At 38.1% G+C, this 18925-nt stretch overlaps 2 protein-coding genes and 1 long non-coding RNA gene across 8 annotated transcripts in view; 2 read left to right on the top strand and 1 right to left on the bottom strand.

The window, feature by feature from the left end:
• Positions 1-8070, top strand: part of LOC131773773 (doublesex and mab-3 related transcription factor 3, truncated) — a 36143-nt gene extending 28073 nt beyond the window's left edge. For all 6 annotated transcript variants that reach the window (XM_066160844.1, XM_059089718.2, XM_059089723.2 and 3 more), the window contains 2 exons: positions 4985-5358; positions 5625-8070. In XM_066160844.1, coding sequence (XP_066016941.1) covers positions 4986-5358; positions 5625-6451 — 1200 coding nt within the window. In that variant the 5' untranslated portion in view covers position 4985 and the 3' untranslated portion in view covers positions 6452-8070. The remainder of the gene's footprint in view (positions 1-4984; positions 5359-5624) is intronic.
• Positions 8071-12722: 4652 nt separating this feature from the next.
• Positions 12723-14145, bottom strand: LOC136277934 (uncharacterized). Its single transcript, XR_010716103.1, has 3 exons — positions 14014-14145; positions 13064-13136; positions 12723-12953 (listed from the first exon to the last, which is right to left on the bottom strand). It is a non-coding gene; the product is annotated as an uncharacterized lncRNA (long non-coding RNA).
• A 376-nt stretch (positions 14146-14521) lies between these two features.
• LOC131773775 (proteasome activator complex subunit 4) overlaps positions 14522-18925 on the top strand; it is a 38971-nt gene continuing 34567 nt past the window's right edge. The window contains exons 1-3 of the mRNA XM_059089729.2: positions 14522-14840; positions 17380-17520; positions 18106-18222. Coding sequence (XP_058945712.2) covers positions 14665-14840; positions 17380-17520; positions 18106-18222 — 434 coding nt within the window. The 5' untranslated portion in view covers positions 14522-14664. The remainder of the gene's footprint in view (positions 14841-17379; positions 17521-18105; positions 18223-18925) is intronic.

Below are 18925 nucleotides of genomic sequence, written 5' to 3'. Positions count from 1 at the left end.
CATTCAGAAAAAAACGTCGTCTCGGTAAAACTATCAAATTCAGTCGATCTTTTAAGCCTCTATTAACGATAAAAATAATTCAGATCTTTCTTAATATAGCACTTATGAACTCGAACTTTTCACAAATTACAGTTCAGTTAATCTCTTCTAACAAACTGCAGCCGGTCGAGGTTAGAAAGCGAAAGTCACAAATGATTACGGGTCCTTTGCCGCCATTTTGGAACGCGATTGTTTTCGATTTCATAGATCACTTTTCAGTTCTTCTTAAAGTTCAGTGGATATGTCCTTCGCTAAAAAATGGTAAAAATTTGTTCATTTATCAGTTCAACTGTTTTTTTCTAGATGATTATGCATAAGTTACATACGATACATGTATTTTGATTCTTGCTAACAAAAAACGCATTCCTAGCTAAATTTGATCCGAAATTTTATTGGAAAGAGGATTAAGTCGAACATTTAAGACGACATTTCATTCGAACAGGACAGCCAAATGCTTGCTTTATCCGGTGAATTTTAGAGCCAAGCATAAAACATACGGTTAGAAATTATTTCTAATTGTGACAATTTTAGTTTTGGACAGTTAGAATAGCAAATGGGTTTTAAAAGCTAGTTAATCACTTCTCTTTATTGTGGTTTCGCTAGGAGTTGATTACTTCAAGGCCTTAGAGCCTCGCCAAATGTATTTTCCAGACGAATATTTCACTTTTCGAACCGGAACGTAACTATTAAATGTGGTAGTAAATCTCGTAGTCTCCGTCGTTTCACATGTTGAATTGAATGGATCTTATTTTGTACGAAGCTTGTGTCAGACTGAGGCTGAAGAATTTTGAGTTTCAAAGTTTCCAGCTTTGTCAGTTAGGGGGCGGCTCTTGAAACAGGTGAACTTCAGTGAAATGATCCTGGGGAGATGTGAAAAAAAAAATTACATAAACAACTAAGTAAGAATAATAAAGGATGTTCCATATTCTGTATCGGACCATTTAACACGCTATAATTGAAAAAACGGCGCTTTTACTTCTGTGTTTTAATTAAGCTCTTGGCGACAGACATCTGCACTCCTTTGTATAAGTTGTAAATTACGACAAAAAGAACATCTTCGTCTACTTGATGCAAATAATAGTCGAACGAATTTAAATGTTGGCAAACAGTGTTTGGTGACATAGCTTGCTGGAATCATCTTATAGTATGAGTCATGAGTTGTAAATACAGATGACAAACAATATTAATGTTGCGCTTAATTTACAACGAATATGTCTTGATTTGTAACTTTGTGGAGCTAAATTTTTTTATTTATCCCAGAAGACCTCGCATCCGTTCAAGACTTTGAAGCAAAAGAAGTCAAAATTGTTTCCTTCTTCCTGAAAAGATTGGCAATCGAGACTTTTTGTTCATCCCTCTTCCTACAATAAAATACCTACTTGTAGGTTTTGAAAGCACTTGCACATAGTCTTCCGGCTTAAACCCAAAGCACAGCGCTTTTAATATCAAGGCACTTTGAACAGATGGTAAATGAAAGGCCATTAAAATCAGCTAACTGCAAACGTTTCATGGCGAGGAAACGAGATTGTACCAATTTTACTAGAATCTCTCCCAACAACGCAAATAACAAGTAACTCCGACGTATCCTCAGGGCTTGTTTTTGTAATAAAATCGGGTTTTTCCAAGGCTAAGTAGCTGATTCTAAAAGTCCATTAGAACAGGCTGCGTAATCGTTTGTAAAAATTAGCCACTTGAAAATCGTAGCATTTAAAGTGCAAATTATACGCTTTTTTTGGAATAAAACGAGATTTGTCATGCCAAACTTAGTTTTTTATTTTATTTAAAACTGAGAATGTTTTCATTAGAAGGATCCCTTTTGGAAAGAAATTTGCGTTTCCTTAGAAGAGTACAACAGACGTTATTATATACCTCTTTGGAAAGATTTAGAGCACTTACGTCACCTTGAAATCTCCTTTTTAATCAATTAGTTTAGATATATGTCGCATTTTAGACGGAGCTTGGTTCGTAACAGGCCAAAAAAATTTTCCATTGAAACCATTAATATCTGTGCGCAAATGCAATCATCTCAAAACCGCGTCAGATATTTGAACATTTTCTCTTAAATATAGTTTAAGTAACGAACCTGCTAGTTTCTTTGTACTTTAAGATTGAAAATAAACAAAGCTTTTTTGGTACGATTTGTTTAACCAATTGTCTGGAATAGTGTACGGCTGGAATATTTCTCACAGATGGTTGACCAAGGCCATTTTAATGAGGACGAAAAAGAAGTAACGAGGTGTCAACTATATTTTCTTTAAGAGTGACATAGTAGACATATTAAGGTAAAAAAGAATGTAATTAAAGAGGGTGAAACCGTTGAATCATTCGTTTTTTGATTAATATTAGAATTTAGTGCGTTGATAGAGGGTCTATCAAATTAAAAATCCGTTCCAACGCTAAGACTTCCTTCTTTGGGTAGATGTGTACACGCGTTCAATTTTCACAACAGAGTTATAGGTTTTATTTGTGTTAAAACCTCTGACACTATTGATCATTACTTCATAAAGAGTTTTTTTTCCGCATTTCCTGTTTTTTCAATATCAATTGTTTACATATTCATGCTGGGATCATAGTAAAGTTTAAGAACAAAATATCGATCCGAGCCGTTATTAATAATCTCTTCGTCGCGTACAGATCAATTTGTCGAAGGCTGCATTTTTGCCTTTGCAGGGATAAAAAAATTCCCTTCTACAAAAAAAATAATCTCAGTCACCAAGGAACTCTTTGAAAGTTCTGTCAATCGGCGAGATGTAAGTTGGAAAGTTTGAATTTCTTCATTCATTTTTCCTATGGTGTCTTTCTAGCGTTTTTCTATGGGATATTGGGATTGAAAGTTATCATCATCTACCGACAACGTCAAACCTCTTCTGAAGCTTATTATTCTTATACCGAACTTTATTTCGGGCTTTTTAAGGTTGCTTTGAAGCATACTTTTCTCTTCCGTTGGTAGGATTTAACATAGTTACTTAATTTACGGGTGTGCCTGCTTACTGAATGTCTAAGATTAATCCACTTTTAGTCTCGAAAGAGAAGATTGTAAAGGAATCAACAAAACCACTGACATATTTGTTTCTCATAGGTAAGCAAATCGTGCAATATTGATTTAAAATCATTAATTGCCCATGGAAGATTTCATAAATGCAGTTTTTTTTTCTAAGGATATAGTTGTTTCATGCTTAAAATGTAGCCGGCCTGCTTCTGATCCAAGAACGCCATAAACCAAAGGGCGATGTCGCGCATTTCAAAATTCCTGTTTTCATACTTGAGTTTCTTTTTCAGTCTTAACCTTGTATTGCAATATCCCTTGGTGCTTACAATGCGACATGTCGGCGAAAGTATTTCTTTCGACGGCTGAAACATTATTATGTCAGTGCCGTTAAATTTCACTGGTGTTAGGGGTAGAAGGCGCCTCGTATCTTTGAGGTTTTCAAATGAACAAACCAAGGGGAAAACCTTTATTCGTGAAATGTATAAAATGTTCTCGAACTATTGGTTCAAAGTCCGTGGGATAGTATCTTTGAATAAACACTTGTATGCCGCGATAAACAACATTACTTTCAAGTGCAAAGGGATCATAGCGTCAAATGGTATATCTCAAGCAGTTTCGCTCGATTATAGATTTCGAGTAGCCAAAGAAGGTCTTTAAAACATTGTTGAACAGTTTAGAGATGAATAATCATTTTAGAAAAATCACTTTTTTCTCAGGAATCCGCGTGGATGTCTCACTTATTAATTCGATCGCATTGTCTAACTCTGGCCTATTTACCATAGAGGAAATCAAGACAGTTACATCGGTAGAGAATTCTAAGTTGGGAAATAAAAACCTCTTAGTCTGAGTTTCATGACAAACGTACATTTTACTTTATGTTCAATGGGCTAAGATCACTTAAATAAACTGAGATTCAGTCGGCCAGCCTAGTCGACGTATGATGTTATATTGGATAGTGAAAAACAAACCTCGGCTTTCAAAAACCTAACCACGTCCAGTCATCTAAAACTGATTAATGCCATAATGCCCGTTTCACTGGTCTTAATTCGCTTAGTTTGCGTCTCTTGCCTTCTCTATCTTTTCTAGTTTCTTTAAATCATTTTTAACGGTTATAAGCTTTCGCGTGGCTAGTAATTCCCGTGAGAATCTGTCATAAGTTTATCGAAAAAACGAATCGATCTTGCAAGGACTTGACGAGGCTCTACTGAATGTCGCAGCTCTATATCAATGAGTCGAAGGGAATCCTTAAAAATATTGTTGCCTAAGGAATCAAAAGAGAGGCGTCTTTTTCCCTACTCGTTAAGTTAAAGTTTTAATATGGTTAAGTTAACCTTCGACATCTAAATACTAATGTGCACTGAAATAAAATGTAAGATCTTGCTAGATGATTGAGAAGAAACCGAAAACGCCCTCTTAGGAAATCAATTCAAGCATCTTTTTTTAGGAAATGCCGAATTATGCCTGCGGCGGATTTTGAGCGAACCAGTCACTAAGGAACCGTGACGTAACTGTCTATAGGTACTCCCGCTCGCGTAATATCCGTTTAGTTGATAACATGTCGGAAATCCAGCAGGTTTTTACGAAGCTGGTGTTACCAAATTCGGAATACCTCTGTTGTTCATATCAGATGACGAACCATCTCGGAATGGCATCAATATCCTTGTGGTAGATTCAAGAGTCAACGCAGATGTCAAAGAGTCTGTGTTGGCCCATCAGGGGTTTTAATTGTAATAGAAAATTCAAGACATTTGCGTGTGCTTTCCAAAAGTAACGCCTCTGCCAAGTGCGGCATATCATGTACAGATTAATATCGTTACTTCCTATGAACAACACCGAAAGGAGCTTTCCTTTTGTGAGTGTGTGAGACTACCATTTGCTGTAATTAACTCATTGACTCAATGAACTGAAGTTCTTCCTCAGCTAGTACAACTTTAACTTCTTTCCCTCCCTTTTCAGGATGAGCGAAATCCTTCCCCAAGTACCCTCCCCGGGTAGTGCTTTGTATCACCGTATTCCAAAATGTGCTCGCTGCCGGAATCATGGCGCCCTGTCGTGGCTTAAAGGACACAAACATTACTGCAGGTGGCGGGACTGTACATGCTCCAAATGTCTCCTCATCGCTGAGCGCCAACGTATAACTGCTGCTAGAGTGGCTCTTCTACGGCAACAGAGAAAGAACTCGGAGATGTCTCAAAAACTGGGACAGAAAGATAGCGACAAAGATCAAGTGGCAAAGAGTTTTGGCGACGATGTTTATCAAAGACCATCAATGGTTCTTAACTCGATACCCGCACTTCATGGAAGAAAGAGCAGTGACACAGATTATGAAGGTAAGGTGACGCTCTAGAGTAGGGGTCAGCGGTTATTCGTATGTAACAAGTACATTCGATATACTTTGCAGAGTTTGGAAAGATCTTTGGGTGAACAAAGAACATTTTTTTTTTCATATCCTTAATGATGCAATTTTGTTCGCAACGAGCCAAACAAAAAATGCCTTTCGTAAACCGGTGTCTAGAAAGAAATGTTTAAATTTTTTTTTTTGTGTTTAGTTGATACTAATGACTAAAACGCTCTCCTATTTTTTGATATTTCACAGACGAGGGCATCGATCAACAGCTTTCCCCAACAGAATCAGAAGAAAACTTGGATATCCAACCTGACGAACCTTCCGAACCTGAATCAACACTTATCGACGGAGTCCGAATAAAAACCGAACCAGAGACAACGACTCCGGAGGATGAAGAAGAAGGCGGCCTAAGAGTAACACCTTGCGAAAACGGCACTGAACTTCCATCACCAAAGAGAAAAATTAATGGAGAGGTGCAACACGATGAAATCGATGCTTTACGACTCCACTCCAAGATACCTCGAACATCTGAAAGCCCCAACGTGGGAAGAAAAATTCATCCTGATCCACTCGGCTTGCTGATCCGAGCCTTTCCAAGCCAGTGCCGAAGCGTCCTTGAGTTGGTCCTTCAAGGCTGCGGTGGAAACGTTGTTCAAGCCATTGAGTGCTTGCTTCAGAATCAGGAAAAGAAACAGCTTCCATTGCCCATGCCTGTGCCTGTGATTGGAAGCGTTGGGGGTCCTCCTGCAACAATTCATCCCGCCCTTCACTTTCAAGCCCCCCCACTATTCCGTAAGCCGGAACCTTTCTCGCATACTTTCCACAGACCTCCAATGAGTCCTAGCTGTCCATTCCCACCGCCACCACCCTTACTGAAGCCAAAGGCACAGGCCAGCGGTTACCCATTCTCGATGGATGCCGTCCTGGGTTCGCCACCGAACAACATGAACGTTAGTTCGAGCTCTCCAAAGACAGAAGGGAAATCAGTGGCTGTACACTTTTGCACAAAGTGCGGACGAAAGGCGAGTTGTGAAGACAATTTTTGTGCCTTCTGTGGGCAAAAGCTTCACAAATAGCATAGTTGCAAACCAATTTCATAGCCTAGATGCGTCAACATCTTTTACGGTGCAAGTTAAGAATTAGTGATTGATAATATTAAAAAAGCTTAAAGCTTCAAAATTGAGTGTTCAAATACCCAGCGCATGTTTGTTGGAAAGTTCTTCGACGAGACTCAAAAGAACCTAGGAGACTTTTAGCTTTCAGAGATGTAAAAAATGTAAAAAATTGTGTCAGTGGAAATGAGATAATGCCACTGGAGCTTTTTAGGGTTTAACCACAGGGAAGATTTTCATAATATAACTGCGCAATATTTAACGAAGAGGACAGAAGTTTTTCCGGCAATCACAATTAAATGAAAAGAAAACTTCCTCTGATGATAAAGCTATTTACAATACAAGTAGTCATTTTACCAGTAAAATATTTGGTAGTTTTCTTTTTTTATGTGTTCATCGTTCAAGACGATGTAAAGTTGCATGTGTAAATAAGGATTATATTATGATTGAGGTAACAAAAAAATGGTTTATCTATACGAAAAAGAGTCTCGATACTTTATTGAAGGCCTTGTACACAATAAAACGATGAAAAATAGTGATGATATTCTAAGCTGAATTCAAACTGACGTGGGTTAGCACGAAATACAACCCAAGAAAGCTAAGAAACTTATCCGGCAACAGTTTGCTTGTTTGATTGTTTGCTGCTCGGAAATAATTTTCTTTGGTATCAAAAATTATCTTTCATCGTTAGTATTACTTTAGTGACTATCATTATCATCAGAAACGTTATAATTACTTTGTTTTCAAAAGCTTATATTTCTAATCCCGTTTCATCAAGGACCATGAGATTACTATGAGTTTTTTCTTTTCTTAACGCTCGGTCGCTTGATCTGAAAGTTGCAAAAACTTAACATGATTTTTGTTTTCAACATTTCACGTTGTGATACTTTTCTATCCTTGTCTGACTTTTCATGATGTGTTTTCATCTAAGATGTTACTTTGCTAAAGACAGTGTGTATTTATTGACAAAAAAAAAGAAATCTCAAAAGTAAAGGCCTAAGAGTTCAAATATCGAGACTTGACATTTTGTCAGCCTAAATATAAGGGTTTTATTCTATCAGCTATATCATTCAGAAGATATGTGGAATTCGCGTCCCATTATAAAATAAGCAGCTCAGAAAAAGTGAATTAAGAGTTTATTTACTTTTATATCTACTATCACAACTCTGAATCAATAGTCTCTTTAAAGGGGTCAAAAACATTGTCAATAATTTCACGGGCGTGTGTTGGGTAATAAATAGTATATAGCCAAGGAAAAGATTGAGTAGAGTAAGGTTTTTAATGGCAAATATCTTATACGATAAATAAAAGTAGAGAATCATACTAAGAGACGCATATGTTCTCTGTGAATTTTTGTCAAAATGCATGAGAAATTTTTCCTTTTTTTTTTAAACAAGTAGCATTTCTCCTCACTTTAAGTTAGTCAGTGTATTAATATACAAGTACCTGTACGTGATTGAAAATATATCATACAAGATACATATAATAGCCACTCCTTCAAATCCAAATTAATTGCATTAGGAAAATTTGTGAATTACATTTTTACAAGATGGTGAAATAAAGAATACTAAATGCAAGTTTGAAATGGCACTGCAGCGATGTCATTTGTATATCCATTATTTTATTTTCCTAAAGGAACAGTCATTCTTTAACGCGCGAGGGAGGGAGGGGGAGGGGAGGGGGAGGGAACGGGGAGGGGGAGGGGAGGGGGATGGAACGGGGAGGGAACGGGGAGGGGGAGGGAACGGGGAGGGGGAGGGGGAGGGAACGGGGAGGGGGAGGGGAGGGGGAGGGAACGGGGAGGGGGAGGGGAGGGGGAGGGGACGGGGAGGGGGAGGGGAGGGGGAAGGGGAAGGAACGGGGAGGGGGAGGTGAATTTTGAGGGTATCATATGGCTCTCAGGGGGAACGAAGGGGGAATCACTTGTCGCCAAAAGGCAACAGATATACAGGGGGGATTATAGAAAATTCACTGCCAATTAGTTGATATTGAAGGGGGGATCAAAATCAGTATCTGGGCAACTTCCCACCTACCCCTTCCCTAACCCAACATTAACTTTAACTTGTTGTCAATTGACTGTTGTTGAGTTAGGAGAAGGGTAGGTGGGCAGTTGCCCAGATACTGATATTAATCCGAAGGGGGGGGGGGTCTAAGAATATTACACAGCCCCGGAGGGGAAAAAGTAATTTTTATCGTAACACAAATAAAATCTTCCTACCTTCTCCCCCCCTCCTCTCCCTCTCCCTCTCTAACGTTAATCATATGATGACCGTTACCTAACTGTCTAACAATTGTTTTTTATTGACAGGGTAATTCCCCAATCCCCTCGAAATGGAATTGAGACGGTAAATGACTGGCGCTCGCTCGCTTGGTTAACTCAGAAGAAAAATCGTAAACCGTAAATACCTCACACAGTTGTCATACTTTGTTAAAAATCAACTTAGGTGGTTAAAGCAGGCAGATATACAACCCATTTAGAATTTTAATAGGATTTGTAAAAGTATACTTTTCGCGAAGCTCTTTCGAGAACCCGCTTCATTTAGCATTACCCTTTTCACACTGTTGGATCACAGAATTAACAAAGATCATCGATTCAGCCTTTCTGATAACAACCGCTCTTGTACTGCATGATGGTTATTATCAAAAGCTGACAAATCAGAGTCCCGGATGTTTCCATAATGCCTAGCAAACGAGGGGAGGAGGGGGGGGGGGAGAATGAACGAAGAATATTTGTTACGGTCTTAGACTTTTTCGAGGAGTAGCATTACTGCATGACTTCACACTGCAATCAAATGAATCACAGCGTTAATCTCTGTAAGTTGGGTAGAAATTGGTCAAAGGAAAAAATGTTTTTACAAAATCCGAGTTTTAAAGTTCACGAACTTGAAAAAAAGTAAATGATTTTTATTATAACAGGTGTAGCGGTCACGCACTATTTTTGGAGGAGTTTCAGTAAATAAATCCATCAACAGAATTCTCTTGGTATAGGTATGCAATATCGACACAGGAGTATCTTAAAGTCCTACGCATAGTCTTGATTTTTGGTAACCTATGGTTCCCGTGTACATACAATCCGACTAATCTTTGAAACGAGTCCTTTCACGAGCTTACATGGACTTGCATGGAGTCGTAAGTTTATGTTCCACTGTGCTCAGTGACGTGCTTAGGAAGTGACCGGCGGAGGCAACACATTACTGATTGCATATCAAAGTATATATAGAGTCCAGGGAAGTTTTAGCACCCTGTCGAATTTTCGCTTATTGAAGATCATCTAAATACCATATCCGCTGGTTAAATTAAACATACCCGCGAAGCATTAACAAGCCCTTAACGCTTCTTAAACATTCATTGCTTTTTCCCCATAGAAGTCTTTAATATTAATCACCACACATATTTTCAATATCTGAGATACTCCATCCTAAGTATTTTTGTCAATTTTATTTTTAGTCTGATAATGAACTATGGTCATGTTCTCCCAAAAGAAACAAGGAATTATCAAATCTATCGAGCGATATTTTATTATTCATTTAATAGAGTTTCGTCAAGATTCTTTCGTTGAAGAATTCCCAAAAGATACTTGAACACGAAAACAAAAACATAGAAAAAATATGTTTACCCTGAAAGCCTATCGGCATGGATATCATCATATCGAGCCTCAGTCAGATGGCGTCTGTAAATTGGCCATAATATCTCTTTGTCCCCTCCTTTATGTGACACTTCGCACGCCTGCGCTGATCATCTGCAGTTTTAACCGCACCGAAAAAGAAGCTATATTTTTATGTTTTTTCGTCATTCGACGTGTTTTACTGTAACTTCTAGAGCGTGAACCGTGTATCACATTTACCGTGAAGCGTAAAATGAAACCGTAAATGATGATTTTGAGCGCGATCAACAGCGTGAAGCGTGAGAATTATAACAAATGGATCGACTAGCGTGAAAAATTTTGGACACTTGGCATGTGATGCGTTTGAAAAAATGTGAAAGAGCCAATCAGAGGTCTTATGGAGCACCACACTTTTGATGATGCATAACGGTGATAACTGACGAGAAAAAGCAATTTGAAACAGTTTCTTCATGCATAATATATATACACACCGATCTGGTCACACGCGCTTGTGATTCTTCTGATAAACTGTACTAAGCTACATGCCTCCTGATGAAAACAGATCTGAGGTCGAAAGAAATACCCTGAAACGAAACTTAAAACCATCTAACGTAACGTTTGATTGTCTGATGTTTACAGACTTGACTTGATGTCATTTCACTGAACTAGCATCGAAGTGGAGTCGATTAAGAATATTTGGAGTAGTCCTACCCGAGCAAAGCGTTAAACAGCCTGGCGTCGAATTGTATTTGCTTGGGAAGAAAACGATTGCGTTTCACTGTGATGGTTTCGCGCTACAGCAAGAAAGGAGAGGGACAAATAGCATGGTGCCTCTGTACCCTACCCATCGTTATATTTCCATTTATTGTTATATTTTGGTTGCATCGTAGTTTCTCAGCCGAAGATTTTCTTCAGCAATCCAGATTTCAAAGCATCACACAGGCACCAACTATAAGAAAAGATTTGAGACTTGCCAAAGAGCAAAATGAGTTTTTCGAAACGTTACTAAATATGACAAGGTCTCCGACTCAGCGATCTACGGTACCTCCTGTCGTTCTCGCGATTCACTCGGGAAAGCGAGTTACGCCGGCCGACGCCGACCCGATCGAGTTGCAACATGAAGAAGAGTCTTCAGATAACGATGGAAAAGTCGTGATTGTAACACCTGGCCCTGACACAGTATTAGCAAGGAAAATAGTCTTCACCCCTAGAGAGGAAGAAATCACAGGTCATGAACTTCTGGCGGCATTTTTTGAGCAAGTTGTTCCAGATAACATGGCAGGGAAACTAAATGTTCATACATGGCAAGGTATTTGCGGCCCGTACGTTGAACAGCTTCGCCATTCTCCGTTATTTCCTCGCTTTCCTTTCGTTAGAAAATTTCTGGATCAATTTAAATCGCATCAGGAGGGCAGCGATTTTGGAGAGAGGATCTTCGGGTTCATTCACCCGGAAAAGCAAGGCTTTCACGAGTTCGCGATCACTTCCGACGATACATCAGAACTGTGGCTTAGCACCGACAGCAATCCGAAAAAGTCCCGACTTATCGCCGCAGTCTATTCGGCAAATGGCGCAGCGTGGACAACACCGTATAATTATAAAAAGTTTCCTATCCAAGTTTCGAGGAAGATTGCTCTGAAGTCTTCCAGAAAATATTACATTGAAGCGCTCCATAAACAATCAAAGGGTCGTAGCCATGTTCAGATATTCTGGAAAGAACCAGATGCAAAAACGTTTAAAATTATTCAAGGCAAGTACTTATCTCTGTATGTGGACGATCGAGATATGCACGAAGAAGGGATTGTCGAAGAAATTGATTTTCACAGCTATGCGCCACCGGGAATTCCTAGCCATTCCAAAAGAAAATTAGATCCCAGCGTTGAGAAATTCCTGTATAGATGCTAAAATCATCCTTGGAATAGAATAATGCATGGTTTGCAACGTAAATGAACGTAACCCTCATCCATCAGAACATTCGAGGCACAGTAGCGCCTTGATATAAGAATTTAGATGATCTGCTAGACCATAAGTAAATTTAGAGAGGTTAGTTGTTTGATCTGCAAGGGGGCAACTGTACAAATAACGGTATCATTGATAATTCTGTTTTTTTGTTTTTTTTTTTTACATGGAGCGGATATATAGCACCCATTTTCAATGGGTCTGTGTAATAATAGGCAAAAGATATCGTTAAAATAGAGTGAGAATATTGATGAAATACTTACCTCTGGCTCTAGTGTCACATTTTTTGGGTTGGCTTTACCATGTTTCCACGTACTACTTCATCTTTCACTAAAACGGTGCACAGCAACATGAATAAAGTTTGATAATACTTCTGATAAAATGATGCGAGCTTACTCCTCCTGGAAGTGTCAAGTGGCTCTTAAATAAAGTGAGTAAATGAGATAAATCAGGATTTTCTTTTATTTGCCATGACAACTTTGAAATATCAATAAAAATGAAAATCTCGTCTATCGGCAGTCCTACGCCTGTGGACCATGTATCGCGCTCTCCGATAAGCTTAAAATCAGAGCAAGAGCAAAGCACGGCATTACGCTCCTTTAATAGTGACAATGCCTACAGAATGAATTAGAAGAACACAAAAGGTTACTAAATGATTGTAACTACCTGTTTTTTACTGAAAGCTCGAGGGGGTGAAAACGATGAAGGCCAACCGACATCCAGAGAGAGTACATTCTGTCATATGCTGCTAAAATTTCATGAGAAGAGCAAATGTGCAGTGCTAAACTTCCTACGAGCTTGTGCTCGAAGAGACGACGGAAACAATCATATCAAAAATACGTTCAAGCGTTCAAGCTGTAAGACTGCGTGAGAGGATGAATCCTCTCTTGTTCAAGCTCATATCTGAAACTTGAAAAAAACCTATTAAAAACTCGTCGAGGAGAATGTCAATGACATGATAATAACGTAATTTTTCGTCGATGAATACAATAGGGTAGGATTTATAGACTTACCAGCCGGCAACTTAGCTTGACCATGGATAAAGATTTTCAATGATGTCCCCTTGCAAACTTGAACACAACGCGCCTACAAGTTTCCAAAGGAGATGTTCAGACGGCAAATCTTCATTTAATAATAATTAATTCAACATTCATAAGATTATGATGAAATTAGTTTTGGTCAGGTAAATAGGCCGAACCTCCACATTCAAAATTTGCCGAGTCGTTTACAAAGCTCAGGATTTGTCTGACTCTGTACAATCAGACAAATTGTCAGACTCTGTAGAGTCAGAAGAGTTGCTGAATTGATAAATTTTGCCATAGTCAATGCAGCAGATTACATCTATGCATTTCCTAGCCTTTATACATACAAGTTTAAATCAGCATCCAAGAACGATTTAAACAGCCAAGCGGTTTCTTCGATGCGGCGCAATATTTCTAGTTGCCAGTTTTAGACCGTCACTCAGAAAGAAGGCTTGGCTTTCGACGAAAACAAATGCGAAGACTAAATTAAATGAACGGTGCTTTCCGTAGCGTTTGGAATGGCGTTTGTATCGTTTTCATTCACCTAAAGAAGGCCGTTGGCGTTTCAACAAGTGTGAAGCAACACGACGGCAAGCGTCGGGCATGCGCAAATGGATAGATTTTGGCCGGCCGCGCGCCAATTTCCCGCGCTAAACATTGAAGGAAAACATCAGAAACAACCCCTGTCTCCCTTGTCACGGAAATTGCACAAAGAAAGATTGTAACGTTCACAGAAATCTGTAAAAGGAAACAGAAGTAAGTAAAATAAACTCGAATATAAAGCTTAGTTATTTACGGGTATCTTGTTGATCTACCATTTTTGTTTGAGCTTTATCAAATAAATTATGTTATAAAAAACTGTGACTTTAAATTTCTAGCTTCTCTGTATGCTCTTCAGTAAGTCTTGTAAGGAAACTCGGAATTAAAAGCCACTTACATACCAATGCCGGTGCTACTTATATGCCAATGTGCACTCTGTAGTTCAATTTTTTAAATAACTTCTGACTGATCATTTCATATGTTTTAAGCCATTTGATTCTCAGTAGCAGAAATGATCAAACCTTGATTTCAACTGAACTTTAGTGGCCAATTTGCATACGAACAAATGGGCTAGGAACACCTGCTTGCCGGAGACACGGAAGAAAGTCCTTGGCTGAGAAGAGCTGGAAACAAATGGTAAGTGAGGACTGACGGGCTCTGGGAACGAATGTACTCAACTTGGGCTGCACGTCTCGGTAGTTTCTATCCGTTTTTAAGACAGATTCAATGGTTTAGACTTTCCAAAGACCTCGCTAAGACAAATGAAACATTTTGGTAACAGCTGTGTTCTAAATTTCGAATGAAAAAAGTAATATTGACGAAAAGTTTGAATTAATTTTCCCGCGCGCAATAGACTCGGCAATTGACGCATAAGCAAACGCGGGTATCCGCTGAGTGGACGACCATGCTTTGTAACAGTGAATCGGCGAAATAAGCCCTACAATTGGCCTTTTTCAGATTGACAAAAGTTTTCCTCTATAGCAGTGACATGCTTGGTTAAAAAAGAGGAAATATAGCTTCATGTGATCGTGCATAGATCACAACTTAAAGTTATGTTGGGATTCAAGCCACAGAAACAAATCGTTTACAATCGTCTTTTACCGTACAAGGATAAGCTTGACGAAGAGTCTAATAAGTTCCTATCAGAAATTAAATACAGTCTTGGACGAGCTGTGGTTTTTAAAGAGACCAGCCCTGGAATTCTATACTGGAGCAATAGACTGACAAAGTAAGTTGCTGGTTTTAACTTAAAATAAGTCAAATTTGGGCCGTCAATTCAAAGTGTAAACGTGTGGAATTGATGATCGCCGATGTTGTAAGCTATTGCACCCGGTGACTAATGCTTAGATCAAGTCTGACTTCCGTCGGAGAAGACTCCCCGGTTTTTTTTCAGATATTAGGATTTCATGTATATAATTTGATTTTTAATTGGGAAATGAACTTGAATTTTAATTTTCAATTATACCAAACAGTTTCCTTGGAAGTTTGTAGACAACAGACTTCTTCCCCAACATACATTCATGGTAAATCACTTGAAATGATGTGCTCGGTACAAGGTGAAGATCACCTGTATAATTGTATTAAAAGAGGTCATTTAAATTATGTTCCTTTGATTGGGACAGCTTGATAAATTTGATACACCATATAGGATATAGGCCCAGATTTTAAAGGTGCACAGCGCAAGTTGTGTTCATTTTAAGAACTGACTTGTTTTGACCACGATCAATTTGTAAACAAACACAATTTTTAATGCTTTCTACAGTGCAGTGTGCATTGTACATTTATGTGATCATGTAGTGAGCAGTTGACCATCATCACCAAAAACTTGCATCAATGGGGAATTAGATGTACTAAGAACACATTTCAGACACAGAAAATGCCCTGAGTCATAAATGATTGGTCAGCATTTTTTTTAGCAGGGTCATTCACAGTTTTCTGTCACTTAGCAAACATATAATTCTGAAAGTGGGCATCATTACAAAACTGACTTCACAAAAATTGAATTGAAAATTGCAGAATGCATGCTGAAAATTCACTGAGAATTGAACTGACTTTTCATTTTAAAACTCTTGGTTAAGAAAAGTTGTTAACATATCTAAATATGTCCTATTGGCTCAATGGATAGCACTTCTCCTCTTAACCCTTTGCACCCTAAAATCAGTATGGATATTCTCCCTACTGCTCTTCATATATTTTCGAAGGTGTTGGCAAGGAGAATTTGTTCACCAATCAAATGCTTCTTTCTTTGGTGATCATTTCCCTCATTCTCATGACCTTAACATGTCTTTCAGGGGTAGTATTACAGGGAGAAGTTTGATTTTAGTCACTCTTAAGGTTTAAAAGGTTAAGCAAGAGGTTAAGGCATCAAGTAGGAAAATTATATTTTTTATTTTTTTTTCTATTGTTTTCCCTTGTTTATTCACTCTCTTCTTGAGAAGCATGTGTTTTTCTCTTTTGGCCCAGATTGTCACCAGTTATTGGGCAGTAATCAGCCTTTAAGAAGCAAATTACCAAAGCTCAGCATTTATCTTTATTTTTCTTTTGTTTGGAAAAAAAGAGGAGGCTTTTACTCTTCCAGCCAACAGTTCATTCATATTGTGTCTTTTGGCATCAAATATTTAAATATAGGGTCAATGAGGTTGCAAGGTTGCAGCACAGAAGGCTTATTGATACATACATGGGAGATGTCTTTTGGCCATTGAGCGAGTGCTTTATATGTTAAGTTAAGCATGCAGTCCCAATTTTAGCCTACTTTTCATCCATCAATACATACATACATCACTGTATTTCTGTCTGAATTTCAGAGTAGCTTAGTCATGCTAATTTCTCCAAAAAAACAAAAAAAAATCAATACAATTTTCTGCTCTCAATTTTCAGCTGTTATTTAAATACAGATTATTCTGTTGCAGTCTGTTGCAATTTTTGACCAATTCTCAACTATCAGTGAATCGTGCAAAAGCCTAATTTGCTAGTCAGCAACCAAAACTTTAACAGTAATGGAAGCAAGGAGTGATGCAACAATTGAGTGATGAATGGAAGGAGTGAATTTTGGGTCACAGCAACAACTCTGAAATGGCTTAAAGCCATTTTCCAAGTTAAATAATTAAACCATGAAACAAAATTTAACCCTTAAACCCTTGCAAGTGACTAACACTTATTTCTCCCTATAGTATAACCCCTGCATCACACAGTAAGGTCATGAGAATCACCAACTAAATATTCTCTTGATTGATAAACAAATTCTCCTCGTTAGCATCTTAGGAAATGTATAGTAAACAGTATGGAGAATATGTATACTGATATTAGGGTGTAAAGGGTTAAGCTAAAGCTTGTACAGTAAACTCAGTATACGTGATTGTTTACATAATAAGCTCAGTTATGCACGTATTCTGATTGGTTCTCACTTATGATCTATTGGAGGACAGATGTATAGATGACATCATCATTAAAACTTTTTTTAATTCTTTATTATATAAAAAAAAAATAGATTCCAAGTTGCTGTATGTCTGTTGAGTAATAGATCACAGAGGACGTCAAAATGTGGTAAGAGCATCAGTGACACAATCAGCTGTGCCTCGTGTGCCACTTTTTTGTTCTTACCTCATTTTGACATCCTCTGTTATCTATTACTGAACAGATGCTCAGTAACTTGGAATCTGTATGTTAAACAGTGTATTCCAGACAGTCTGTTAACATGCATGATACAATGGTTGCAATCTTTAAAGTATTGTCTATGATTTGTTTGTTTGTTTTTATTTCTTTTCCAGTTACATAAAGCTATATGGAAGGAAGTTTTCAAAAGAAGATCATCTCCATTTTATACACATCTTTTTTGAGTTGGTAACAGCTCCTAATCTTGATCCACAATATGTGATTGCATTTGGCCATGTGTTGATCCTTCTGCTCAAGTAAGTAGAATATTTCTGGTTAGGTTATTTTCTACTGAGTACTGAAGAAAATTATGGGCTGTCAGCTACTCTACACACAACCCTGGATACATGCACCTACTAATTGATCCAACTGTTCACTTTCCATTTCATTTGTCAAAGATACAGTTACTGTGCTGCTCCTGTGTACTGCAGTGTATCTAACATACTTACTATACATGCAATTCCCATGTATTATAGGCATGCAACTTTATCACTCTTGGTCATACCACGCATAAGTGTACAGTATACAGTATTATTAGACCTCAGCAGTCTCTCAACTGTTGTTATTTTAATCTCCTTCTGGAGGACAATGTGCAAAGTACCCTTTTATTCTCTTTTTATGGCAACTAAGGTACTAATATATTACTAAATTCATTACCAATGTACCAATAGTCTACAGAATTTCTTTGAAAGAAATTTCAGGTAGAGCCTTTGGTCTAGCAATGGAAGTCTCCTTTCTCTATAAGCAGCTGCCAATGATGCAGTACTGAGTGATCTCACCAATGTGTATATGTTTGTTGAAGGCAATACAACTTTTTCTTTACATTACATTTTTTGTTCTAGGAAGAGGGGATTAATATCCAGAGATGACCTTGTTTTGCCATGGAGACCTCTTCGTGATCTTGTGGATTTCACATTTTATTCCAAATTTGAAGTGCATGGACTGAAGAAACATCCTTTGTAAGTTGATTGATTTTTTTCTTTTTTATATCATGCCAAATTAAATGAAATTACACTTCAACAAAGTGAACCATTAAAACCTCAATGGGCCTTTCCAGTCAACTCTTTTTGTCATAAGTACAAGTTCATATCCATGTGTCACAGCTGACATCTTAGAATTCTCAAGCAGTATGGAGCACTTCTTTTGGCATTTCTTTTTTTTTTCTTGTATTCCTCCAACCACCCCATCCCACCCTTTTTTCCTTCCACTGATCTACAAATGCAGCAAGTGACATGTTGACCAGTGCCTTGTGTAGGTGCTCATGGCTGATTTGCAAGAATTTGTTTGAAGTATTTCCCACTGACTCTTTCAAGCAAGATAACAGACCGGGACCCTCCATGCTACATGTAGTAAGACCATAACAGAAAAGGAACACACACATACATGTACACACATATCCAGTCGAGCTGAAAAATCCTCCATGTTGTGCAGTGTTACAGGTCATTTCTCCAATTTTTCACCCTTTTGTCCATTGTAAGACTCATGATATTCTGCCTCAATCCCTCATCAACTGTTGTTTTGTGTGGGTACCCAAAGCTGATTGGCAAGAATTTGCTCAAAGTACATGTATACCCCTACCAATGTATCTTGTACGGTGTACATCTGATTGCTGGCATGTGATTGAAACAGAAAAAGTTTAATTGGACATTTTAGGCATGTACA

This window comes from Pocillopora verrucosa, chromosome 13 (genome assembly GCF_036669915.1).
Source record: "Pocillopora verrucosa isolate sample1 chromosome 13, ASM3666991v2, whole genome shotgun sequence".
NCBI classification, from domain to species: Eukaryota; Metazoa; Cnidaria; class Anthozoa; order Scleractinia; family Pocilloporidae; genus Pocillopora; species Pocillopora verrucosa.
The sequence above is the reverse complement of the archived record's forward strand: the minus strand, read 5'-3'. Positions and strand labels throughout refer to the sequence as shown.